Here is a 26,580-nt window from a genome sequence, read left to right on the forward strand (position 1 = left end):
CCCTGGTCCACAGTGGTGCAGGAAAGCACAGCTTGGGCAGATTTGGTCAATGCCCGGGTCTCTTTGTACCCCTGCAGTGCTGCCCCATGTCCTCAGCAGCTTCCCCACTCCCACCTCAACCGGCAACAGCCCTGGCCTGACCCCCCTCACACTGCTCCTCGTGCTTAATAAAATTTCCATGACTGTTTCAGACCCACACTCCAGAGTCTCGGGGGATGTTTGTGCATGACATCACCCTCCCCCTCCTGTAAATCAGGCACTGGGCCATGTACAGCCATGACCCATTCATGACAGGGATAAAATCCAGATGTTCCAGTGCTACGTGCAGCTGGGTCATTTCCTTTTTTGGCTAAAAACGTGAGGCTCTGGAGGCTGACTGAAAGAGGAGCCCGGGGGCCCTTTGTACAGAAACCTTTTGCGGTTAATCCCTGGAAACGGCACTGCAGAAAGCCCGGCTTGTGCTGCTGCTGCTGCTGGAGGACAGGAACCTCTGGGCTGGAGCTGCTCACTCACCCTCCAAGGCTCAGCACAGCACCCAGAGCCCAGCCCAGGTCACAGGGCAGCAAAAGCAACAAAAATCCTGCTAGAACTCCATCAGCTACCAGAGCAGGAGCCAGGAATGTGCACACACCAGTGTGCAGGAGCCAGGAATGTGCACACACCAGTGCCATGCTCCTACACGGAGTCACCCCGTGGGCCGTGCCCATCCTGCCACTGGAGCAGCACCCACGGGAGCCCAGCCACTGTGCTGGAGGGGCTGGAAGAGGCAGATCCAGAGGAAGTCACGGCAGCTGTTAGTAAATGTAAAGGCTCTGTGTAAAATGGTTTCATGTGTTAGGGAATAAATGGCTCCCCGACTGATAAACATGAGTAAAGAGCGTGCAGCACTCCAGGGAAGGCTGCCAAGAGGGACCACGGATATCCTGGCTGGAGGCTGCAGCAACAGCTACTCCTTGGAATGTCGTGGCCTGGGCAGGCAGTGGATGCTGCAGGGCAGGGAGGCTGCTCTGCGCTGCGGGGTTGGTTTGGTACCATAACAACCCAGACAGACCCACAGCCAGCCTGGCAGCACAGAGTGGTGCCCACGCAGGACTGTCTGCCTGTACAGACAGCAAGGACGGACAGATGGACACCCCCAGCCCCAGGAACCCACAGCAGCCCCCAGCAGGAGGAGGGAGATGCTGTTGCTCTGCCACAAGCACAGGGCCGGCACAGCTGATGATGGGCTGTGGTTTGGGAAGGCAGGCAGCAGCACTGCACAGATTGCCTGTCCCCAGAATGGGATTAGGGGCGAGGCAGGGCTGAGCAGAGCCCAGCACCAACTCAGCACTCTGCCCTGTGCCTGCTGTTCAAGGCACACAGAAGAGCAAACATCACGAAAATGGTTTATTGTATAAAGCTGTAGGAAATACAGAGGACGCTGAGGTTTATTTAGGACAATTCCTTCTGGAGATGGCTCCAAGCTCCTCTCATAATAGCAAACACACAAACTCTGATTTGCTGTCATCAAAGCTTCCAAACAAGGATTCAACAAGGATCTCAACAAAGAGTAATAACACTTCAACATGCATAACATTGTCTGTTCCTAAGTGAGGCCTGGGTGGGGGGCTAGCCCCTTCATCCTGTAGTTGTGTACAAAATGATGGATATTTATGACAAATGAGTACAAAAGGGAAAAAACCTACAAGAATGGGTTTTCAGAAAAGCATGTGGCTGACTAAGCAGGAAAGCAGGGTTGGCAAAAGTGGCCCAGCGAGACAGAAGCAGAAGGATGTAGCGACAAGGCAGGCATGAGCATCCCACTGAGAGGGGCCTTAGCCCAGGGCCAGCTCAGCCTTTGGGCAAGGATTCTCAAGGCCTCGTGTGAGTCTGGGATGGCTCAACACACCCTATTTTGCAGATAGGGCCAGCTGGGACCTGGGCAATGCAAAGTCCTCCACCACAGGTGCCATCTTTGCTTTGCTTCTTGTTTGGGACACAGGGAAGGGTAAGTGTGGCTGGAAGGAGCCACCACACCCTCCCTGCCTACCACTAGGGACACAGGCAGCCCTGGGGGAGCAGGTTGTGGACATCCTGCTGCCCCCTCAGCTGCTCTCTATGCTGGAGCCCTGTGCTCCTGCAGACCCTCCCAGCAGCTACTGATCACAGGCACAGTCTGTGGGCAACGCTCCCTTCCCTGAATTAACAGAGGTCTCTGGTGTTCCCAGTGCTGCTGACAGCAGGGCTCTGTATAGCAGTGCCCATCCCATGGATCCTCATGAGAGGGATGGAGAAGGAACAAAGCCCTGAGTGCCCTCAGCTTTCAGCATGCCCTTCTCTAGGGCTCACCCAGGTACATCTGAGCATCAGCAGGCCAGCACTGCCAGCTCCAGCTCAGCCATCCCAGCCATGGGAGGTCACAGCACAGGTGGACGGGAATGGGGCAGGTGTGGGTGGGCAGAACGCCCCGTACCTACAAGTGACTTGAACTCCTCATTCACAGCTAAGAGAGCACCTCCATGGAGGTGCTGAGCAAAGGGTCTGGCCTGCAAAGACTGAGGGACAACAGAATTCCAGAGGTGGATCCCATCTGACAGGATGTATGCTCTTCTCCTGGCCACACTCCAGCCTGGTGTCCCCAAACCTCCAGAACAGAAGGCAGTGCCCTTCATTCCCGGGCCAGCTGTGCATATGGGAAGGCTGTGCAAAGCCAGCTGTGACACAGGTCAGCATGGCCAAGCTGCATGGCCCTGCCACGCTGCCTTGTGTCACCTAGAGCGAGGGAAGCACATGGAGAAAGAAGAGAAGTCAGAGCTGTGCCAGGGGGTGAATACATGCTTGCCAGCGTGCAGATCCAGCAGCCCAGTGCTGAAGCCACTCCTTGCCCTTTGCTCAGCTGGGGGCCTGGGCTCGTGCCTGGTTAGACTGGAAGCGAAAAGAAAGAGTAAATAATGGGGGGGGGTCTCGAAGCTCCTTTTTCAGCTTGATTTAGCTTTGACTGCACAGAGCCATAGCACAGCGTACTCTAGCCTTCAGGGAGGGGGCACAGGACCCCCCTGAACACACCGCAGAGCTCGGGGTCAGCCCCCATCTCCTGTGCCTTGTGCTCTGCCCCTGAAATGCTGCCGGGGAATGTGGCACCAAGGCCCTGAAGAAGAGAGGCAGCCCCTGGCCCGTGGTGTCCTGGGGGGCTCATAGGTCGCTGCTGCAGTCACGGCACAGGATCTCGTCGTTGTCGGGGATGAAGCCTTTCCCCACCAGAGAGGTGCTGCAGCGCGCGCAGTTGAAGCAGTTGTGGTGCCAGTGACGGTCCTCGAAGGAGACGTATTTGCCACCTCCAAAGCCTGTGAGGGAGACAGAGGGCAAGGTCAGAGTCTCTGGGGAAACTGGGATGAGCTTCACAAACAGACCGAGCCCTGGCCCGCTCATCTCCAGGTCAGGTGTTCACACGTGGCACCGGTGAAGACGCACACCCCAGGATCAAAGAGATCTGAAATGCGAATCTCTACTCTGGTGAGGGAAAAGCACTAAAACTGCTTCAGAGCAGACCTTGCAGGGTTGACAGATTAGGATCAGAATCATGATTTTCTCCCCTAGGAGGAGCAGGGAGAGGAGCTGCACTATGACAGTGGATGAAGGCAGACAGAACTACTCAGATCCTGGGAAGAGCCATCCTGCCACCAGCTGAGGCCCAGGCTCCTGCAGAGGCTCCACAGGAGCTTCCTTTCTCTGCTGGCAGTTGTTGGACCGGTGAGCTGTGACCCTCTTCTCCCCAGGACTGCAACAAACTGATAAGGACCAGAGGGGAAGTGGGTGCCTGGGAGCTGTCCTCAGCCAGAACCATCCTCTGAGTCACCAGCTGATTCACAGCTTCTCCTGCCTTCCCAGCAGCAGGAACCTGGGAGTTGCAAGGGGGAAGGTCAAGTGGGGGAGGGCAGGAAGAAAGGCAGACTCTCGTAGGGGGTTCTGCAGAAGAGGATCCCTTGCTTCCCTTGCCTTAGGCAGGTACAGCAGGTCCAGACTCCCCTGCACCAGGTGCTGCTCTAGGCTTTCCCTGTCTGTGAACAACCTTTGCACAGGACATGGCAATCAGTATCAAAAAAGGCAAGCTAGAGACATGAGATCATGCTTTGAGGGGACACTTTGGAGCCTTTACCTGCGGGAAGAGGGAATTCCTTGCCCAGGTCACAGTTCACCACTGTGAAAGACGTGAAGGGACAGAAGTAGCCCCAGGACCACGGGGTTCCTCAGAGGGCTGCTGTGCTCACCTGTGATGGGCTTTGTGCAGGCACTGCACTTCTTGGCATAGAGGTTCCCAAAGCACTTGATGCAGTACGGGTTGTCATCCTGGGAGGTGAACTGCTGCCCAGCCAAGGGGGTCTTGCAGCCCGTGCAGACAAAGCACTCCTTGTGCCAGGGCTCATCCCGGTAGGTCACTCCTCCCTTGGTGAGGGTCTGCAGCAAGAGAGCACACGCTGGTGACGCACAGGCAAAGGGAAACAGCCCAGCTGGGGTGCTGGCACCTGAACCCTCCTCTGAGTTCAGGCAGGAGCAGGGATTCCCTGTCCCTGCATCAGGGCTGGATGCTGTCAGGGCTGCCAGGCCACACGTACCTTTTTGCATCGAGTGCAGCGAGGAGCGAACTTGCTCTCGTAACAGGGGACACAGTAATAATCCTTCTTGTCTGGGATGAAGGACCGTGACCCAATGGGCTGCTGGCAGCTGCTGCATATGAAGCAATGTTCATGCCAGGTCTGTCCGTTGTACTCCAGCTTACGGGAGCCTGCAAAGAGAGCTCTGCAGTGACACAAGGGAGCGGCACACAGGGACCTGGGGGGCTGGCAGGATGAACTGTGGCCCTGCACACCTGTGGCTCTATGCTCTATGCTTCCCCTCCTCATGGCAGCTCAGGAACATAGGCAGCTGGAGAGGGCGCCTCAGGCCCAGAGCACAGCCACAAGGGGAGGGCTGCAGGAACATGTCCCCAGCACTGGCACAAAGGCCATGGCAGAGATGCCTGACGTAACTTACATCTGCAGATGGTGCCAAAATAGCCAAGTAAAGACACACACGCCTTTGCCTCAGGCCTTCTCCAGAGACACTCACACATCTTCAGTCATTCTGTCTCTTCTTGTCAGCACACAGCAGAAAATGCCCAGGAAACCCTTTGTTATCTCCTCCCTCATTCACTTCCCCATGAAAAAGGGGAACAGATAGATAGGGCTGCTGTGGTCATCACAGCTTGCAGTCTTCCTGGACAAGAAAAGCACCCAGCCCTGTCCATGCAGCGACAGGAGGGCAGGAAAACAGTGACCCAACTCTCTTCCATTCTGCTCTCACGCTGGACCTGCCTCCCCAGTTGACACCAAGGGACCAGAGACTGCAATGCTCAGGTCTGCCTGCTCCTACCTGGCATGACAGTCTTCTCGCAGGCGATGCATTTGGAGGAGAACTCGCTGCAGTAGCAGTCGTTGCACAGCAGCTCCTTGCCCTGGCAGGTGAAGGGCTCGTCAGCCAGGGAGCGGTCGCAGCGGAAGCAACGGAAGCAGTGCTCATGGTAATGGCGGTCCTCGTAGTACAGCTCCTGGGAGTACAGCCAGCATGAGGAGGGCACCAGAGCACCAGGAACTGACCTGCTTGTCTGCAGGGCCCCTACTCACCCTGCAGTCGTGGCCGATGAGCTCCTTGCACTCGTCGCAGGTGTTGGCGAAGTGCGCGTCGTAGCAGGGGATGCAGTACGGGCCGTTGTCCATCTGGATGTACTTGCGCCCGTACAGGGACTCCTTGCAGTTGTCACAGTCGAAGCACTCTGTCATGGTGCCGGTCTGAGGGCCTCCTTCACCTGCTGGGATCAGGATCAGCTTAGGCTGTCTGAGGTGTCCCTGTGCAACCTGCCACCTCCAGAGGCCGAGGGCCAGAGTCCTGCACTGAGCCAACAGCTGCTGTCAGCACAGGGGACAGACCCACGCTGTGCTCCTGCTCTGGGGCTGCAGGCACTGCCCTAAGAGCCTGCAATAAACCTTGCTTCAGGCTTATACTCCAGTTGACAGCTGGAGCAATTTGGCAGCAGCACTCAGAAAACCTGGACATGTCAGAATGCAGCTAAGCTCCTCACTCTTTGCTGCCTTCCGGGGAAGCGTAAAATAAAAAGGGAGAAGTTTCCTGCATGAAAAGTTTTGGTTTGGCACCAAAACCATGCGCATGCCACGTGGCCGTGTGTCCACTGTGAGGTCTGAGAGCCAGGCACCCTAAGGGAGATCTGTCTGCCCAGCTGCCCTTCAGATACCCACGCTCAGCCCCGCATGGTCTGGGGCAGGATTCCTCACGACGGCGGCAAGCTCTGCCTGAGGGGCTGCTAGCAGCTCAAACCCTGGAACTTCTCCAGAAGTTTAAAGCAGCTGTTCCACAGGGAAGCAGGAATCAGGCATTCTGCACTGTGCCTTGGCTGTGGAGCCTTGACCCAGCAAACTGTTCTACATGTGTTGTTCCAACTACAAACACTCTCCAGGGAGAAGCTATAGGGGCAGATGGATGTTCAACAAGCACCTGTTGGGGCTTGGCATGAAGGAGACCTGACATCTCTCCTTGCTCCTTATCTCCCTCACAGACAACGGGGTTGTGGAAATATTTTGCTTTCTTTGGAGCATTAACTCCAGAACAGGAGGATCCTCCTGTTTAATTTAGCCTGGTTATTCCTAAACATGGAGTTTTCCACTTGCAAAATCACACCCTTCTTTAACCCAGGTTGCTGTCAAGTGTAGACAAGCCCACTGAGTTACATGGGAACTGTCAGCAGCAGAGCACCTCCACTGCCCTGTTCTTCAGGAACCCACCCACTTCACAAAGAGCAATTTCAGCTCAACCTGCAGTTAAGCATTTAATGGTCAGGGAGCTCCCTACCAGCCCCTGCACCCCCTCCCCACAGGCGGCTGTAGGTTGGGAGGCAGCTCCAGGGCAGGAGCTGATCCAGACAGCTCTGACTCACAGCCCAGAGCTCCCCAGGGCTATTCTTGGCCAAGCCACACAGCTCCCAGCTGTTGTCAAGCCTGGTATGTGCCGATAGGACTGATGGAGAATAAATCCAGTGCTCCCACATGGCTACGTGACCAACCGAGGGGGAACAAAGTCCCTTTTCAGACACTCGTTACCAGCTGCCACCCAGGCCACTGCCCGCTCCGTGCCCTCCAGCCTGTGTGGCTGTGGCTCCACAGCATGTCCCTGCCAGCAACACGGGCTTTGGGCCACACCAAGCCTCCCCCAAAGCTCCAAGCAGCAGCCCTGTGTGCTGCCTGCAGAACAAGGCAACGTCCAGTCTGCTACTGGACACGAGGCAGGCACGTGGTGGTTTGCTGCAAGGTGCTGAACTGGACCTGCTGCTCCAACTCTGCTCCAGCTTGTGCTGGCCCCTCCAGTGTCCCTCTCCTCTGGGGCACCCCCTGAGGTGGCTCCTGTGATGGGGAGCAGCTCTCCTGACCCCCACACAGCTCCTGGCTGTTCCTCACCCACTGCTGCCTTCTCTGCCACTTCCCTTCGCTCCCTGAAGCTACCTGGGACCTTTCTCACTGGCAAAGAATGAAATGAAATTTCCAACTCTCCTCCTCCCCCTCCCAGCCCTGGTGAAGGGAACTTTCCAAGGTGTGTCTGTAATAAGTGGACCTCTAATGAGCACTCCTGGCCTGGGAGCTGAGGCACCGCCAGAGCAGGGAACTTCCATGTTTCCCAGTGGGCTGCACTTCAGCCCTGCGGTCCAGTAACACAGGCTCAGAGGACATCAGAAAACACCAAGGAAGAAAAGACAACCCGAATGAAGAAGGCTGGGGTTTTACCGATGAGCTGGGGTTTTAGCCTCCTGAGCACCACTACCCTGACCTGGATGCTGTCAGAAGAGAAAGTGAAAAACAAACCCTCCGGGAATTATATACCAAGGAGTACCCCAAAGAGGTGGGCCAGGCTTGCCTGCACTTTGAGAAGTTTCTCCCCAAATTCTCTGTAGTCCTGCACACTGTGGTCCCCAGGCTGTGGGTGCAGCAGAGCCAGGCCCGGGAGCCTCACGTGGGCCAAGGCTGCAGACAGCACACACAGGACACAGACTTTGTGCTGCCTTTTCAACAGAACAAGAACAGGCCCAGGAAGTTTGCTCAGGGTTATTTGTGTTAGATAAGCTGTTTGCTCCCTTTGTTCTGCTCTCACATGCAGAGCTGGGCAGGGGCCTCGAAGCCCGGGCAGCGCCAAAGCAAATGCAGCATCCTCCTCCCTGAGATGTGGTGCTGTGAGACCCAAGGCACCGGGAAGAGGAAGGTGGGACAAAAGAAAGGGAGTACAAGAAACAGTAGAAAAGCCCACAATTCTTACTGTGATTGTAATGATGAACCTGGGAATTGCCTTCCTCACGAAGGAAAGAGGTAGAGTTTTAAAATGCATTAAAAAAACCCTTTAACGGAGGCTCAGACATAGAAGGTACAATAGAGGCAATCGCTCTTGTGCCAGTGAGCATGTGCTCATCCTCTGCACCACCCTGTAAACATCAGCTGTGCGCTGGGTGTGCTGGGCTGATGTCAGGAACGCCTTCAAATGCTAACCAAGGTGTTGCCCCATAATGATGGGATTGCAGTTGCAAATAGAGTGTTTGCCCATTGCCAGATGGCGCCGGTCCGCGGGGACAAGGCTTGCTGAAGCCGGTCCCTTGTACAGGGGGATGGTGGAGCTGGATGTGGGATATTGCTCAGCTGTCTCCTTAGCTGTTGGAGGGCAAAAATAAACACAGATATATGCCTGCCAGCTGCCTCCTCTTTGCCTCTGAAAGATGTAGTTGTGGAGCAAAGGAAGTTCAGTTCCTCTCCTGTGCCCATGAACAGCTTTAGGAACAAGAGCTCCGCTCACAAACAACGAAGTGCTCCACGATGCAAATCTGATCAGTCTGGAGCGGAGCTCAGAATAGCCTCATGTATGGGAAAGGTCAGCAATTTGTCAAGGAAGCACAGCAAAGTCCACTTTCTAATTAGAGAGTAACATGCACCCAACACCAGCCTGGTGTCATTGTCCAAAGCCGATGGCTTAGCAACAGCCCCAGGAGATCATTACATTAATTTTAGCACCAATAAACCGGCGATTTGCTATGCAAAGGAGGCGACACAGACAGTAGGGCCTGATGCACACAATCACTGAAGAGTTTAACTGGCCTTTTGAGACGGTTCCTCCTACAATGAACTCCTTCGGTGCCGAGTCTTGTGTGTGTGGTGAACTTGTAACCCCATGTAACTTCACACCAGTTTGTTTTCAGCTCACCACCAGCTGCTCCACAGAGTCACCCCAGAGTAATCCACGGGGCTATTCCTAGGGAAACACTTAATCTTTCCAGGACACAGGAAAAGACCTGCTTTTGACTGTCTGTCAGGTCCCTGCCTATTGTCACCTCCCCAGGGCTGTCTGAGCAGAAATATAAGCAGTTGCAGTTCACACCTAAACAGACACAGAAGAGAAAGCACGACCTCGCTGGGGCAGGCAAGTATTCCCCATGTAAGGATGAAACCGTCCAGGGACATGGCTTTGAAACAGTCCTCAAAGCACTCCAAGGTCAGCAGAGGAGAAGAACACTTTTTGTTCCTGCTAGCTTTCCAGAACCATTATGGGTCCTGGAATCCGCATGAAATTATTTCGGCCTGCTGCCGACCCTAAAAGGCAAACCAACTGCTTGCTCTGAGGAGCAGCTCCGGCCCCTCCGTTGTGCTGGGAGAGCTTTCATTCCACGTTTCCTGACACCACTCCTGGGGATCTGCACAGGGTCACTGAACACCCTGGCCCTACCTGTACCCTGTCACTGCCAAACCCACCAGCACTGCTGCACACCTGGGGCGTCCCCGGGGCTGTCAGAGGAGAGCTTGAGGCAGCTGGGGAGAGGTCCCAGAGCTCCCTCGGGGTGAGCCAGCCTGCAAGAGGCACCCTTGGGAGCAGAGTTGCATCAAACCTTCACCCGCCTGCTTGCAGCACCAGTGAGTCACTTCCTGCCCTCAGCTCTGGCCTCCAAGCTGCCATCCAGCCTCAGCCTTCCCTGGGACAGCTCGGAAAGCTTAAGCAGGAAGGAGGGCTCCAGCATGGCCAAGGAGTAGATTCTTTGCAGGGACCATCAGGACAGCTCCAGGCCACACACAGCGGCTTCTCCATCGCCAGCACAACCAGAGGATGCTGCAGGTCATTTCTCCAACACACAGGGAAAGTTTGGTTCTTACAGGCAGCCTCAGAGGCAGGAGATAAGCAGATGAGCTGGGTGCATGGCCACAGCCTCCCTGCACCACTGGGGTGTTGTGCTCATGCATGTGCATTCGGCGAGCTCTGCTGAGCAAGCTGTACCTCAGCCTTTCCCCCAAGCGTGGGCAGGACACCCTCCTGCCCAGAGCAGTCACGGGTTGCTCCAGGCTCTGCAACAGATTGAGTAAAACGGCTGGCAGCACTGTGAAGAAACACCTTGCATTTGAAATAAAATAACGTGCTGTCGGCAAGGTAAGAGGCTTTCTGAAAATGCCCACAACTTTGAGAGGAAGAAGGAGCAGAATCCGTTAAAATTGAAGTAGCAGAATCTGACAGGCCACAAGACCTAAACTGTTGCATGATTTTAATACAGTCTTAAAGTGTCAAAATAAGGGATTCCCATTGTTCAGAAGGGATCTCTGAGGCGCCCCATCCAAAGAACAAAGCCGCATCACAGACTCCTCCTGACAGCTCTGCATATAGGTAAAGGACAGTGCCAGAAACACACCTACCCCACAAACAGAATACCATCAGTAAGAGAATCACACCTGCCTCCAGCCCCACCTGCCCGGAGGTGCCCGCAGGAAACGCTGCACTGTTTGCACAGCCCTGATGGAGACATCACACCCGGCCCAAGGTGAGTAAGAGCAAACTCACCACTGCTGTGCTGGGCTCCTGAGGTACCAGCAGACAGGCAGCGAGCGGCACAAGAGAAAATTCAGCCCTTGCTCTGGACTTACTTTCTTTAAGGAAAGATAATTCTACCAGGGTCTGAGAAAGAAGCTGAAGAGTCCCTACTACGCAACCATAAAATGAAAAACTGTGCCTAGGAAAAAATGGAGGGAATGGTTTCAGAGTTAAAAATTTAGTACTGAACATCTCTAGGGGTTAACTAATTATTTTGGGTTCTGAACAAAATCCTGGCCCTTCAGAGGTGTAGCTAACAGCAGTAAAACCGTTTGGGAACAAGCAGAGCAGGCAGCCTATGTCATTCTGCTGACATTAAATTGGAATGTTTGCTCAAGAGATCAACTGTTAATCTTATTCAAAATGAGCACAAAGTAAGCAAATTCTGTGCACTCAACAGGAAGTCAGGAATTGAAATAATTTGAGCACTTTGGACCCATCACATTCAAACAGACCATGAATTGATGGAGGAAGACTGAGAGCAGAGGAGCAAGATAGGAACACGCCAGAAACTTCTGCTCAGCTCAGCACAGACCCTTCCGTCAGGCAGTTAAGAAACCCACGGCTTAAAAACACGCCAGGAGAGATTCTGGCTTGTCTCTGAGGAGGCTGCAGAGAAAACAGAGAAAGCCTGGCCGAAACTCCTCGTGACAGGTACCTTTCCTGCCACGTGCCAGTGGCAAGCAGGGGACACTGGCAGCAGGGGACAGCCACCACTGAGGCAGGGGGTTGGCTGAGGGCAGCAGCTGCACACATGGTCACGGTGGCCATAAGAGGAAGAAAGATGCCGAAGCCAAGTTTCAGGGAATGTGACTGATCACAGGAGCGTTGGTGTGACCGGAGGAGCAAGAGCTGCAGTCCGGGGAAAGAGCTGCTCCTGTCAGCTCTTAAAAAGGAGCAAGGGACAGGTGTGTAATTATTCTCAATAAGCGTGTTGTGAGCATGTTACAATCTAGCACTGAAAGTTTCATTTTGGACCGAATTGCTTTATACCCCTGTAACAACCCACAGCCATATAAACGCCTCACTGCTTATCCAACTTAACAATCCGAGGATCCCTGGCAATTGTGTTTTCAAGATCTCTTTGCCCCACAAAATAAAGGTCACATTCAGTACAACAGAATTCAAACATGAAAGCGTGACAGGAAATGACTAACTGCACACTGAGGCCAGTGTACCTTCATCTTGGATCAGCTCAGCACACAAGGATCTTGCAACTCAAACAGACATCACAGCCTATATGCAGAAAAAATAATCTGACTGCTCCAGTTGCTAGTTCTTGGGGCCTGAGCATCTCAGAGTAGATATTACTGCAAAATAATGTAATTCCGCTCTATTTCCCTGAAGTTCTCTCACAGCTGAATCCTTACACTGTAGTTTGCACTTTTCCTTCCCTTAGAGACAGACGCCTTTTGAATTGAGGATGAAGCCATTCTTATTTCTGAGTTGATACATAAGTTAGTATTTACAAAGCTTTTTGCAATCCTTAATAAAATACACTTACAAGATTATGCCTCTGTTTTGCCCAAAAAGGCAATCAAGGGACTGCCTCAAGCACTGGACACAGCCCTAGGGATGGTGTTTCTTTTTTTTGCTCACGTGCTGAAAACCAACCTGTACAATGTGAGCCCAGTCCTCAATTCCCTGTCTCCCCAACAAGCCTGAAAGCTCTTTTGCTCATTAAGGCTCTGCTCAGCTTCATGTTTCTTTTTCAATAAACAAAGCAACTTTGACTTCCAGTAGCAGGAAAAGACACATATCCCAGACATGCTTTATTTAATGCACGCCTATTACTTAAAGGGCAAAGTGAATTTTTTCACCAAATTTGGGCAAAATACTCCCTCTTCCGTTTTGATTCTTTTGCCTCCCGAGCACAACTATTCGCAGTTGGTTTCTTGCACATAAGCAGAATCTGTTGATGGAGAGAGGTAATGTGCAGTTTTGTGCCTCTTGGGGCTCTCCAAAATCCGCAGAGAGAAGAGAAAGCCAGGAAGGTGACAGGAGAGGCTGCAGTGACACTTGTGCACTCCCTCTCTCTCACAGACCACTGAGGGCCCCTCCACCTGCGCTGGCTCTTAGCCCAAGGAACACGGACAGTCTCCCTATAAAGCGCTTTTTACAGCTGCTGGTGTCCCTTGCAAGCAAAGGCAACGCCAGCCCTGCAGCACGAAGCATGCGAGCAGCTTCTAAATCTGGGGGAGGACTGAATCCTGGCAAAGACAAATTGTCTCATGTTACCACCCCGGGAACGGCTTGACGGTTCTCCGAAACAAAACCTGGGATCATTTGTTGCCCGGGAGATGCTGTGTGTGCCAGCTGCAGCCCTCCCGAAACAGGGCAGCGCTCTCAAGGGCAGCACAGCCGAGGCGAAGTGCGGGACGGGGACAGATGGGATGGCTGAGAGGGGAAGAGAACACACCTTCTAGGCACGGCCTTGCCAGCCTAGAAGTGATCAAGGTCCCTTTTGTGACCGAAGACTTCTCCGCCAGGTGATCTGGTCAGCACGTGTCGTTTACTTTCACCATACAGAGCTGGTTATCTTCAAACCATTCTCACTGACACCTTTAAATTACTCTTAAGTACTGCACGATTTAAATAATAGAAGCTGTCAGTTGCAATTGTCACGTATTTCACATAAAATCTCTACAAAATAACTCCTTGCAAGTACTAAAAAGAAATTTGCAAGATGTAACGCGTGCTCCTGTTTCTGCTGTGCAGATAGCCTTTGGTGGAACCCATGGAAGGGAAAACTGTGCCACATCCAAAAGACTATGTGGAAACAGCTATTTTAAGAGACACAAATGCTCATAAAATGTATTAATGCATTTATATCACGCAGCTACACATGGAGTTTCCAAGCCCATGCCCCTGCACACTGGACATGTCCATCTCAGAACAGGAGCTGCTGCTGGCAGGCAGCTCAGTAAACATGTGGACTGACTGTGCCTAAAAACTCAGGAAGAGAGGAAGAGCTGTTTCTTTACAGAAAAAAAAGAGTCCCACATGAACGGAAAAGAAGTGACAACATCAAGAGGCTGTGATCAAACATCCAGGTCCGTGGCTCCTTTACAGAACCTCATTCTCTCATTCCCATCCGAGATTTACAAGGAAACCTACATGAAGCACACCTCTCACAGGTTAAAAAGGATCAGAAAGACCAGAATTTTCACTAACAGAGGCTCCTCTCTTGGCAGCTTTCAGCTGAAGACCAAGAAGAGCAGCTGTCTCAGCCCTTGAAGCAGCAGATGTGAAGCAATGCCTCGTTTCTTTGCTGCAGGGAAGGTGCTCCACACTCATTGATGCTGATGGAAGTTGGGAAAAAAGTTCCCAAAGCTGTTCACAAGCTCAAGCAGCCCGAGGATCAGGGGCATCACTGCAATGCCAACAACCCTCCCTCTATTCTCGAACTGATCAGAACAATTTGTCCCAAAGTGGCAAACCCTGGAGATAAAAGCTCAGCCCAACCCCGTTACCTTGCATTGCTGGAAGCGATGGAGCAGCAGGAATCCAGCTGTGCCAGGGTCCTCCTCCAGCCCCTCACCTCAGGGGCAGCTACAGCAGGTGCCACCAGCCAGGCACTCTCACCAGTAAATCATCACTTCACCAGCAAACACTCAAGTGCTTGTCCACCAACAAAAGCAGCCACATCATAAACCAAGGGTGACATCAGCACAGGGATTGTATTTCCAAAAGGGGTTTAAATGTCATTACTTGTGACTAGAAATTGGACACTTGCAATAAAAGTTACTCTAAATTTTCACAAGAGACATGATTCCAGTTTTCTCTAGACATATTTCACTTCCAAAGCCTTTCTATTGCTCAATGTTATGATGACGGAAAAAAACCCCCAAACAACCAAAAGAGAAGAAGCAAAACTCCGAAGTTAAAGTGAAAAACTCCTGAACATCATTATTAGGTGCTAACAAGGTGAGCAGTAGAACAGGATTGTCACTTGAAAGGGTCAGTGTGGCTCAAACAGCATGATCTACTCAGGGCCCCATTGTTCAAGTCTCTGCACTGCCCTCTCCCATTCTTATTCAAAGATCTGCTCTATATCTTCTTCTAAAATTAAAACTCAAAGCTATCAAGGACCAGAAAGCATTATTTCATCATCCTGGAGTTGCTGCTCTTTCACACGGCACCAAGCACAGCACAATCCGTGCACCTTCACCAACCTGACGTGTCATGTGCAGTCATGATTTCCCACACTCAGCTCTGGGCTCTCCAAAAGCAACACATCCAAGACTTCCCCACATGCACATTGGGCCAGATTTAATCTTTCTGTGAGTTACATGGTGTTTGCACAGGGTTGAGAAATAGCAGAAACAAAACTTCTCTTGGCTGACATACGTGCTGCGCACTTTTTGCTTTTAATGACTCTTGGTGAGTACCACTACTAGTCTGTGTGTTCCAGAATGTTCTGAGTTAGGCACACAGTGATTTTCTTGGTGTGAACTGTTCAGAGTTAAAAGGAGCCACTGAAATGCCTTTAGATTTAAATGCTGAGTTTTCTTTTTGAAAATGTCCATGTGCCAAGGAAAGAGGCAGACGAGAATAAATAACCCAAATTTAAGGACACAAACTAAAGATTGACCTGGGAAGCAGTTTAGCTCACTGACTCTACTGCCAGCAACACAAGCATATATGATGATCCAGTGCAAGATCATTAATGCAAAAGGTCCTCAGTTTCCACAGAGCTGACATCCCACACCTCTCATTGGATTGTGGCTTCCTCAATTCCCTAACAGCTGTCAGCAGCAAAAACATTATTTACCCTTGGAATACCTGCAAGTCAGGGAGTAATGCTATCTCCCTCCTGGATTTGCACCTCAGAGGGTTCTGGCACTAGGCAGGGCCTGTAGAACTAAAAATGGAACCAAGATTGAAGTCCCATCTTTCTTCTCCTTCCGAGATGCAGCACATACCCCTGTCAGTGGAAACTGTGACACCCACTAACGAGTCACAGACCTGCATCTATAGATTGCACAACCCTAACTCTGTGAAAAGCAGGAGGAAAGGGAGAAGGAAGAGAGGGGACATGGTCTTTAAGGTCCTTTCCAACCCTGTAACAGACAGACACAGCGCCGTGCTGTTACAGAGCACAGCTAATCCAGAGAGCAGATTCTCAACCAACGCCATGCCTCTGCTGCGGCTCTATTTAAACTTGGGGGTTTAGCAGTGAGCAGGCTGAGCTGGAACAAGGCAGCACCAGCAAGTTATGCACCAGTTCAAAATGGGTTCGTTTTTAAGAAAAGGAAAAAGCCACCTTTTCCTTAAATGAGGGTAGTGGAACTGCAAGGTGAGGCCAAAAGCCTGGCTAAAGTCAGGAGTTCAGGCTGGAACTGGGGCTCATGATGCTGACAAATGCAGTCCTTGCACTCAGGGACAGCTCAGGACCCGTGTTTTTTGTTGCTATTCTTTTTTTGCTGTCTTCCCATCCTCAGCAATATCCAGGAACGGTGCCATCCGGTGTGGACCGCAGGGAGGAATTTTTTGTCTTCAACCGTGCTGAAGGTTAGGCCGTTCAGACACATATTTTATATGACTCCCTTCCTTTTGTTCCATTAGAAGAACTACAAAAAGACGTTTTCTACAAGAAGCCCGAGTTTACACGCAGGTCGTGGATGATCTGCAGCCACACAGACCTGAACCACAACAGAAATTACCTCTGACACACTCACATGAGGGAAACCTCCTGGGCTTGGATCATTCAAGAAATAAGGTTGCTTTACAGCTACAGGAACAACACATGGCCAGGATGAGTTCTAAACGGGTAAGATACAGGCTGCAAATCAACTGCTAATTGTTTTTACAGTTTGTATTTTGCATTAAAAAACCTCCTGAAGACGTCAGGAGGCAGAGTTGAGCCTAGGAGGGGTTTTTATGGCTAAACCTGAAAGCAGGGATCAAGAATAGATCTAGTCCATTATATCTCAAATCTTGACCCTCAAGGATCTTGATCCTCGAGGGTTTTGCCTCAAGCAGCTGGGATTATTTCTCCAGTTAAGCAAATTCCTTTTTCTAAAAACCCACTCTGATATTTAAATAAATTAGGAGAAGATGCTGAATAGTCACTCTGCTTCACAAATAACAAGATCAGAACTGCATTGTTTGATGAATTTCTAAGAGAACACTTGAAATTTGGGCAAACAAATTTAAAATATCAGGGTCATATTTACATTCCAGGGTAATAATTAAATACTTAATTTCTTGTGGTTCCACTGTTCTAGGTTTTTCTACACACCAAAATATTTAGTCATGTGAAAACCATCTGTAGCAGCTGGAAGACATTCATTTGGCCTGCCAAGATTAATTAGTTTAAAAACACATAAATAAAGTGTTCATTTTATTTCCAAAAAGCTGCTGCTCTTGGTTCTGTTAGGGTGCTGGTGATTAATGCTTATGGAAGGTTCTCAAAAAGAGGTACCAGATGAGAGTTTCACAAATATCTGTTAAGTAAAACAAGGCCTGTGTTTAGGTTAATGCTCTTCTGGACTAACCCAAGTCATTATTCACAGCAATACAAAAACTAGCTTGCAAACACTTCAATCCCTATTTTTAGTCTTTCTCCTATGCTCTCAAATCCACAAGGCTGAAATCTGCTTTTAAAAATTGATGAAAAGAAATTTCTCTTTGGGACTGGGGTTCAGATACCCGTGTTTAAGAATTACAAGACCTAAGTCTCCAAGCATGTCTTTTCTCTCCAAGAAGTTCCTGCATAATCTTCATGGAGCTTTTCAAAGTCAAGTAAACAAGACACACAGCTGAAACTGTAAAAAGGGTTGAATTTGGCTTAGTATCCATAGGGATCACTTCTCTGGCCAACAGCTTGCAAAGGGTTATTTCTTGGCTCACCATTTTTGTTTTGCTGGAAGATGCTGAGGTTTTAGTGAGGTTTCTGCAGAGCATGCAACAGCATTCAACATTTTTTTGCTCAGCTAACGAGTTAAGTCATCGCAGCTCTCCAATGGCTTGAAGATTATGGGTGTAGGAGAAGGGAATGCTCAGAGAGGGGAACTTTTGAGCAGTCACCACTAAACTGCGGTTAAAACAGACACCAATGACTCTATTCAGCTCCCAAACCTCAGACAGTTTCCATTTTCTCAATAACAAAGCATTTTTGTGGAATGAGGTAACAGCCTCCATCTGCCAGGTCGACATCTCCACCAGGATTTCTCAAGAGTGTGGCTGACGAGGGCTGGCCAGCAGAGAGGCTGAGAGGCAGGAGAGTCCCTTCTGCCTGCACAGGGACAAACTGCCATGGGACAGACGGGGAGAGGAGCCTCTGTGGCACCATCACACAAACTCTCCTGGGAGTTTGATTCACGAGCAGCCTGGAGCAAGCTCCACACACTGCACAGGCGAAGAGTCAAAAGTCAGGAAAAGGGTTGAGGCTTGTCACTATGGGTGGCCAGGGACAGGCAGGAGGGAGCAGAATGGGTGCCCATGGTGGGTGGGTCATGAGCAGAGAGTGTTCGGTTTAGAAGCAAACAGGGGTCTGCAGGCACACACTGCCACATGCGCAGTGCAAAGGGCAGGGCAGACATCCTGCTCCCTGAGGACAGCACTGCCCGTGGGACTGGCCACTCAAGCTGCCACACACCCTCCCACACCTGAAATGCCAAATATCTGAGACAGAGCAGTTACAGCCTCAGAACACAGCCTGGAAGAGGGTTTGGTTTTGTTCTTCCCTTAGTTCTTGAATTTGGCAGCCTGTATTTTGACCTCTCAGTTCCAGGGATGCTGAGCACCCAATCATTCTTTTGATTTCAGGTAAAGCCAGCTCAGTTCTTCTGAAAAGGAGACCTTCCTTGAGATCCAGATGAAGATTCCAGCTCCTGCCAGGACCCCCTCACCTGACTCTTGTCTCCCTGTGAGCGGCCAGTCACTCAGCTCCCTTGCAACTTTGAGACTCTCAGCTCCCCCACATCTGGTTCTCCCATCTAAAGCAAGGCAATTTTCCAGTTGGGTTTTCTGATGGCCTTTGCATTCCTGTAACACTTCCTCCTGGAGTTTAGAAAACGTTAACACTAACCTCCTCACCCTCCTGTTTAATTCCAGCTGCGTGCCCACGTGGATACCTGGGCGAGTGGCACCTTCCCTCCTGGCCAGGACAAAGCATTTCCCAAGCCCACTTTCTTCCTATGAGGAATGCTGCCGTCAAATCTCAAAAATCCACACTGCTAATACTACCCTTCCACAAGGTCAGCCAAAGAGGACTTCCATCAAGGATGAGCTCTGCTGGAGAAGGCTCCCTGGGGATTATCAGAATAGTACAGTCAAGCCCAGATGGCCACAATGTGCTGAGCACATTTCCCGCAAACACAGCAGCAAGGCAGAGGCCTCTACAAATCAAAGTCCACCCTGATTTCTGCCATCTGCTCAACACTGAAGGCCAGGCTGAGGCCTTTGGGAAAGGTCAGGATAGTCTTACAGGCTCTCAAGATATTGCTTTTGTTCTCACTATTTGCCTCTCAATTCCTTCGTTAGAAGATACTAATCTCTCTGTAAGGCAGTTACTTGGAGCCAAGACTTTAGATATTATTGCAAAACATATGCTTAAAAGAGACTGGAAATTATGTTGGCAGTGTTACAGAGGGGAGCAAAGCACAGCTTTGGGTCAAAACAAACAAAAAAAATGTAAGCCAGTAAGCAATTCCCATGCAATAGTTTAGGAGAGCCAGCAAAAGCTTCTTCTAGAAAGAAAACAATGCTGTGAGAACGAAGCTAACGAGAGCTGGCTCTTGGAAAAATAAAGCAGCTAGTAATGAGCCAACAGCACATATCCAAGAGAATCTTTCTGGGAAACCAACCCAAGCCATTATGCTGGAAAGCCCTGAGGGACTAGGGACCTTGAGGCTAAAAGCTGGCAAATTGCTTCATCAGTTAAGGTTGGTCTCAATGTTTCCTACTGTGTAAAAATAATTTGTTTTAGCCTACAGGTCTCTACAGAGCACTGGGTAAATTCAGGCTACTTCCTTTGGGAAGGGAAACGGAGTGTCTGGCAGAGCCCTGCCCAGTGGGATATTTTCAGGGGTTTCCCACCATCACTGACAGTCCCCCAGCCCAAGGCTGGCCCAGCACACTCAGGCCATTGGCTCTGCTGAGTTCCCCCAGAGCTGCTGCAGTGTACTGGGCACCGCACGCCCATTACTGGGATGGAACATCCCTGAGCTGCTCTGGTCAACGTTACAACAACATGATAAATGTAAAACCCCCTTCTGGAGGCTCGTTCACCCAAAATGGATGCAGTCAGGTCAATGATCCTGGTGTACCTTGTTTTCCAGAGCAATAAGGAGGAGACCTTGCTCTCTCTCTTTCAGAGATTAGTTCATACACCCACAAGGATCTAGGTGCTGAGACAGAGTGGCAAAGGCAAGGTCTGTCTTCGCAGCCCACTGGTTCACTGCCAGTCCAGCTCCTCAGCCACAGGACCATACCAAAAGCACAAGACAATGAAATGTGTGCTCCAGCCGGGCTTCTGCGTCAGCAGAGAAAATCCCTGCGTTGGCAGGGGATGTCAAGGTGCTGTCTAATGACTTTCTTTCTCTTCCAACTCCTCTGATTCACGTTGCCATCCTCCTTGCAACTGACCTAAATAACATGTTCAGGCAGCACTGGAAGTGTTTCCATCTCATACTGCAAGAACAGTGAGATCTTCGCATCTGGAAAGGGAATTTCACAGGGAAGTCGCACCGCAGGTGAATTAACAGCGTCCTTCTCAGGAAAGGAACAGAAGTACCCTGTCTTATCCCATCAGGGAGACTTCCTGGCTGCAGGAGAATAAAGGTTGCCCAGGAGCAGGGAAAACACTTACTAAGTCTGTGCCCAAGCCCCAGCAGATCTGAACAATGTGGGCAGATTACTCAGTTACCTCATTTCCAGGTGTGCTGGCAGCATGAGCCGTGACTGGCTTGGAATGAAAGAGGTAGAACTGTTCCTAGATCTGGACTTAGTCTGCATAATTTATGGTAATTATTGCTCAGTAGCCATTAATCCTTTAGTGCCATGTCGCACTCTCAGCCCTCAGTTCTCTCTAACCTTTTGGTCATCACGGATGATTCCAGTGCAGAAGGGGCTGAAGGACAGGGTGCAGGAGCACACTGTCCCTGCAGAGCCAAAAGCCTCAGGAAGGGAAAAGCAAAGACAGCCACTGTAGAAGGGCTTCAACAGGTCAGCCCTCTCCTGACACACAGTGAGCGTGTGTGCTGGTAACACATAGGCACTTAAAGCAGCCTCGTCCCCAGACAATTACAGACCTCTCCAGCTCTTCCCTACAGCACCATCTGTAACTCAGGTGTCCAACAGCACTGCATGACTGGAATACAGGGGCAATCCCATCCCTGTCACTCCACAGTGATACTCTCCCAATCTCATTCTTCCCTTCACTGTCAGCTGAGGCACTTCCAAAAGCCACACAATTATCTCCTATCCTTCCAACCCCTAGCAGACTACGGATGTCAGTGATACCTTATGGCAGTGGCCTCACAGGCTGTGTGCTGAGGAACTGAAAACTCGATTGAAAACACATTTATTGCCAACAAGGAAAGTGACTGTGTGGAAATAGAGAGAAGTATTCCAAAGCTGCATGGCCTGCCACAGCACTTCCAGCTTTCAGGTGAGGAAGCGCTTACCTGGGGCTACTGCACTACACCTTGCAAGGCAGGCACTAGAGCCTCAGCAGCCTAACAGATGCCTTTCTTATTCCGAAGACACACAGATACAGTTCCCCTATTGCAATAGAAAGGAAGTTATACTTGACCCGTACCAACTCTTTTTCAGGTAATTGAGCTTCAAAACTTAAGCAGAAAAGCTGCCAGCAAAACTTGTGCCTCTTTGTGCTACAGTTAGCCCGTAACAACTATTCTCCATGTGTTATCTCTAGTTTTTATTAGTTCATATTTACTTTGGCTGCACATCCAAGCAGTCATTTAAACAGGGTGAGAGAGGAAAATCTTGGACTCGCAACAATGGCCAAGCAGTTTAATCTACCACTGGGGACAAAGACTTGACTCCTATTTGTGTGTAGTGCTGGCAGGGTCAAGTGTAACATGTGCTGAAGGAAGCACTAGGGAAGCAGATCTCTGACTGTTCAAACAACACCAAGCATTTCCTTGAGCTATTCAGAGTTCTCTTTGCCCCTCCTGTGCAGGGAAAACAGCTCCAGCTGTCCAGTCACCTGCGCTGGCTTCTCCACTCACTGGATTCATGACATTGGCGGCCGCCAACAGCTCCAGGTTAGAGGCAGCACATTCCTCATTCCTCACAGCTCAGATGTTCAAAGCTAAGTTAGGAAGCAGTCAAGATCATGTCCTTGGCATCAGCACCAGGTTGGTGCTGGAAGGTAATTTATATTCCTGAGCAGAACTGGCACTGGGCAGGTTGGCCATAAACATCAACAAACTGCTGTTCCAGCCATGACACCAAGCAGAAGGGTCCAGAATTAATATCTATCCATGCCGCTAACTTATTTTTTTTTAATATTTGGGAAGTTCAAAATACTTTATATAAAAGAACTCTGCAGTTTGCAAGTGTGGGACGATCTACAGTAACACACTCAGAGGCAATTAAAAATAAAATGTACTAATATTAACAATCAGATCACACAGGCCAAATCAAGTCCAAGTGAGACTACATTAAGAACAAAAACGTAAATTTCAGGATTTTTATTCCATTGCTCTTTGGATTCTGTGTTAAGACATTAGTAAATAATTCTTAGCTATTAATTTAGCCCTAATGGATGTGTCCTTCTGATTCCTCCCGGAGTGATGTTATTCCCCTGTGAGTAAGGGCAGAATCATTTGTTAAAATCGTTCTCTATTTAGCAAGTATCAACAAAGCAGAGGCAGTTCTCCGGGGTGAAATACAGGAAGGTGGAAGCCATGTGCCATTCTTCAATTTCCCCTTTCACAATCAGACCCTTGATATTTTCTTCAACAGGAAAACTGACATTCCCCTTCCTTGTAAACTGCTGACAATTGTATTTTACACCTGGTAAAACCAGAGCAAAACGGAAGGAAGAGAAGAAACAAAGACCAAGGATTTTTTTCTCAGCAACTGCATCTCCACAGAATGAAGTATTTTCCTTTTCCCACTTCACAGCAGAGTCCAGTAAACACACCCCAGCCTTTGTGGGAAATGCCCCCTCCTCACTGGCTGCAGGACAGCAGCAGCTTCCCAGAGAGCAGCCCCAAAACCAAAACAGCCCATGCAGCTTGGCCCTTCTGCCCACAACCTCACCTTAAAAGTGACCCTAAAGCTCTTGGAAGTACTAATCTGAAGATTAAGTACTCCTGGTAAAGCTTCTCTGCCTCCTAACAATTGTTCTTCTCCCTCTCCTAGATACAGCTGGTATTTAGGGTTATAGCTATCCCCTCCTTTTGAAAAAAGAACTCACCTGGGTAAAAATGCTTAAATCGGTTTTGATGACATCACTAAGGTTAAAACACTATGAAGGTGTCTCTGAATTTTTCCAGTTTGGCCATAGGAATTGCACCTATTTCAGGCAGAAGCAGTCAAAGTGCCCTAAGGAATGAGCCACTTGCACTCGGAGCAAAACGGCAAACATCATTGGCAGCACCTTCCTGCCAGAGCACCTGGGCACTGTGGTGGGCACGGGCAATCTGAGAACAGCACATGTCAGCCAGGGATACTGAACACTCAACACCAGAGGAAAAAATGATCTCTCACTTGAGCAATTACAAGGAATTATGGAGCTGTTTGGCTTTCATTCAGAGCAGCCAGAGCTCAGTTTTCTGGGTACCTTTTTTATCACGCAAAAGGTGAAGCAGAGCAACAAGGTTTATACTCCTGTCTCTCTCCTGAGGTTACTGCTGCAGCAGTGGCTCATCAAGCACAGCCTCATGTAAGATACAGGCAGCAAAAATCCTACAGACATCAATGAGGATCCTGCTCTACCACCAAGAAAATCTTGTGCATCAGTGCTGCAATTACCATAAAAGTCCTTTTTAAGGCAGAGGGTGTTGGAAACACTTTGAGCATTGAGACTAATCAATTTTTTCCACCTTTCTGCTGGCATTTCAAACACCAGCCAACCGTGTAACAGCAGAAACTCAGCTGCAATTAGGAACACAGCAGAAAGCATCTTACCTCATCAGGCAAGCAATAGAGCAAGCAAGTCCTGGCTGGGAACAGAAGCCAGTGCTTCCAAAGTTGGTACACTGGGAATTTTGGTAACCTGCCTGCAGGGAAGTTTTTTTCTGGCTCAGTTAAGGGTTCACCTCAGTCTTGAAGCTGCTTTGTCCAAAACCAGAAAAGAACATGGCTAAACTCATACTCCTCAGAAATCAATTGACAACCAGTGAACACTGCCTACAGTCATACAAGACTGGTACACTACAGACAAAAACCCATGCGTCATCAGGGTTGATGACGACACCAGCCAGGAAAGAGACTCCAGCTTTTCCCATATGAGCTATCCCACTGCCAGCTGTGTTCTCAGACAGCAGGGCTGTTCCAGCACCTGCCCCAGGAGAAACCACAGCACAAACCAGGAGCTGAGCTGAGGGCAGATGTGCTGCTGGAACAGCAGTGACCGCCTGTCCTCCCAAAGGCTGGGGAGACGCAGTGACCTTCAGCACCCTACTCACTGCTCAGCTCTTCAGGTGTTCTGCAGGCAGGGGAAAAGCACAGATTTTACCCCAAAAAATCCAGGACAGAGAGAGACAGGGATGCTCCAGAAGCTGAGATCATGGAACACTTCATAGGGTTTCCTGCTAGGGAATTGTGGTTGTTTCTACACACTGCCCTGCCTCCAGTGTGTCCCACCACTCCCTATGGAGTTTATGGAGTTCATATTCCAAAACACACCTTTTGCTGTGGAGCATCTGCTATAATTAGTGCCCACAACTAACCATATCACCTATATTTTTGTCTCCCGTGCTATGCCACCAAATTTAAAAGTGTACAAAATTACAGACTGAGCTGGGAAAGAATGAAACTACTGCTGACAATTCTATGCCTCAAAGGAAATGGTCAGCAAGAAAAGCAAGGGAACAATACAGTCTCCATGTTAGGAAAAGGAAAGAGGATGGCACAAAAATAAGATAGGAGAAATGTCAGACTTCCTCTTTCCTCTTTGCCTATCATGAAATTAAACCACATGTTGACAAAGCAAATCAGGGAAATGGGGCAGTTTGAACACCTGGGCAGCTAGGAGAGCCACAGATTTCTACTGCTTGGTAGAGGAGTCAGAAAAGTTAAAGGAATGTCCCTACACTCTTCCCTAAAGGCCAGTGCTGCCACCAGGATGCTGCATCCAAAAGAGCTTTGCCCTTTCTCTGCTCCTAAGAATAGGTTTTCTGCTTTGGAAAGATTCCTTTTATCGTTTTCAAAACTGGGAAACACTGAACATAGCAAGTTCACATTTAAGAGAAGAGACCTCAGTACTAAATCCTGCCCCACGAAGATACGTAACCCTGGCACACGCCATCCGATTGTGCTGCGAGTCTGTGGAGAGAAATTCCTACCACCACGCTTCACCCGGGCTAACTGGAAAATGTATCCCAAGTCCCCAGGAGTTCTCAATGAAAGTGTCAGTGGTTAAAGCAACCGCAGCTACAGAACTGGAAACGGATAAAGAAAACAGTAAAAAGTTACCTGTAAGAAAATAAAATCTGAAACATAACTGTGTTGAGGGGAAAAAAATTTGCAAAGATCCTGAGCTACTTTTCAATGTGAGATCCAAACTGTGACTTCCGAGTCTTTGTCTAACACACACACACACACAAAGCAGGGCTTAGAGCCTTTTCCCATCGCTACCCTGGGATTCTCTGGAAAAACAGCAATCACTCCTGATGCGTTGAAAATTTTCCTGTGCTACATTTGAACATTTGGTCGCAGTTTACTCCCGGTCCTGCTGCTCGGGTAAAGTCTCAGTACTCTTTCCATAAAACACTGCTCAAGCTCCCAACTTCGCAGCCTGGCGAAGGGGCACGGCCCAAAGACTGTGGTTTTCTCCTCCAGAAAAGCGCTGCGCGCCGCGCTGCCGGGGCAGAGCTCTCCGGCGAGCCACGTCCCAGGACCGCCACCGAGACCCCGGCAGGCTCCCGGGGGATGCCCGGACCCCAGCCGGCACCGGGGACGCGGTGCCTTCCCTCCGGCCCCCCGGGGCACCCCCGCCACCACCCGACCCGTCCAGGGCTGTGGGGCCCCGGCGGGCAGCGCTTCCCGCCCCCGGTGCGGTCCGGTGCGGTCCGGTGCGGTCCGGTTCGGCCCGGCCTGACCCACCTGCTCTCCGTCCCGGAGCCGCTGCCGCTCCCGCTGCCCCGCCGCTGTGCAGACCCGGCTCGGCTCGGCGCTGCTCCCCAGCCCGGAGCGCGGAGCCCGGCCCGGGGCGGGGCCGGGGGCGGCCCGGGGCCGGTGCCCGCCCAGCTCGGCGCTGGGGCGGCGGGAGGCGCTGCGGGTCGGTCCCGCCCGCCGTGCTCCCCGTGCGGCCGGCGGCGGGATGAGCCCCGTCTCCAGGCGGCGGCTCCGGCGCTTCGCCTCCCGCGGGCGGGAACGGGGGCTCGGCGGGAGGGCCCCGGGCCGTGGTGGAGGGACCGGCGGCGGAGAGACCGTGGGGCCGTCCCGGCGGCGGCGGCCGGACCCGCCCGTGCCCGGGGGTCCCCGCGGGGCCGCGCTCGGGGCCGCGCGCGCGTTCCCGCCGTC

The 26,580-nt window shown here is 50.8% G+C and overlaps 1 protein-coding gene across 3 annotated transcripts; it reads right to left on the bottom strand.

Moving 5' to 3' along the window:
* Nucleotides 1–1,371: 1,371 nt before the first annotated feature.
* Nucleotides 1,372–26,265, bottom strand: FHL3 (four and a half LIM domains 3). 3 transcript variants are annotated; one of them, XM_066204237.1, is made up of 6 exons: nt 26,161–26,265; nt 5,640–5,824; nt 5,389–5,563; nt 4,593–4,762; nt 4,248–4,434; nt 1,372–3,323 (listed from the first exon to the last, which is right to left on the bottom strand). In XM_066204237.1, exons 2-6 carry the CDS (start codon nt 5,793–5,795, stop codon nt 3,172–3,174), a joined length of 840 nt encoding a protein of 279 aa, XP_066060334.1. In that variant the 5' UTR covers nt 5,796–5,824; nt 26,161–26,265; the 3' UTR covers nt 1,372–3,171. The 3 variants fall into 3 exon arrangements, with proteins under 3 accessions (XP_066060334.1, XP_066060333.1, XP_066060332.1); XM_066204236.1 differs by having other exon boundaries at nt 5,640–5,821; nt 26,161–26,240; XM_066204235.1 differs by lacking the exon at nt 26,161–26,265 and adding an exon at nt 14,385–14,514 and having other exon boundaries at nt 5,640–5,821.
* Between the last annotated feature and the right edge of the window lie 315 nt (nt 26,266–26,580).

This window comes from Chamaea fasciata, unplaced genomic scaffold (genome assembly GCF_029207755.1).
Source record: "Chamaea fasciata isolate MVZ Bird 193981 ecotype frontalis unplaced genomic scaffold, bChaFas1.0.hap1 SCAF_26, whole genome shotgun sequence".
NCBI classification, from domain to species: Eukaryota; Metazoa; Chordata; class Aves; order Passeriformes; family Sylviidae; genus Chamaea; species Chamaea fasciata.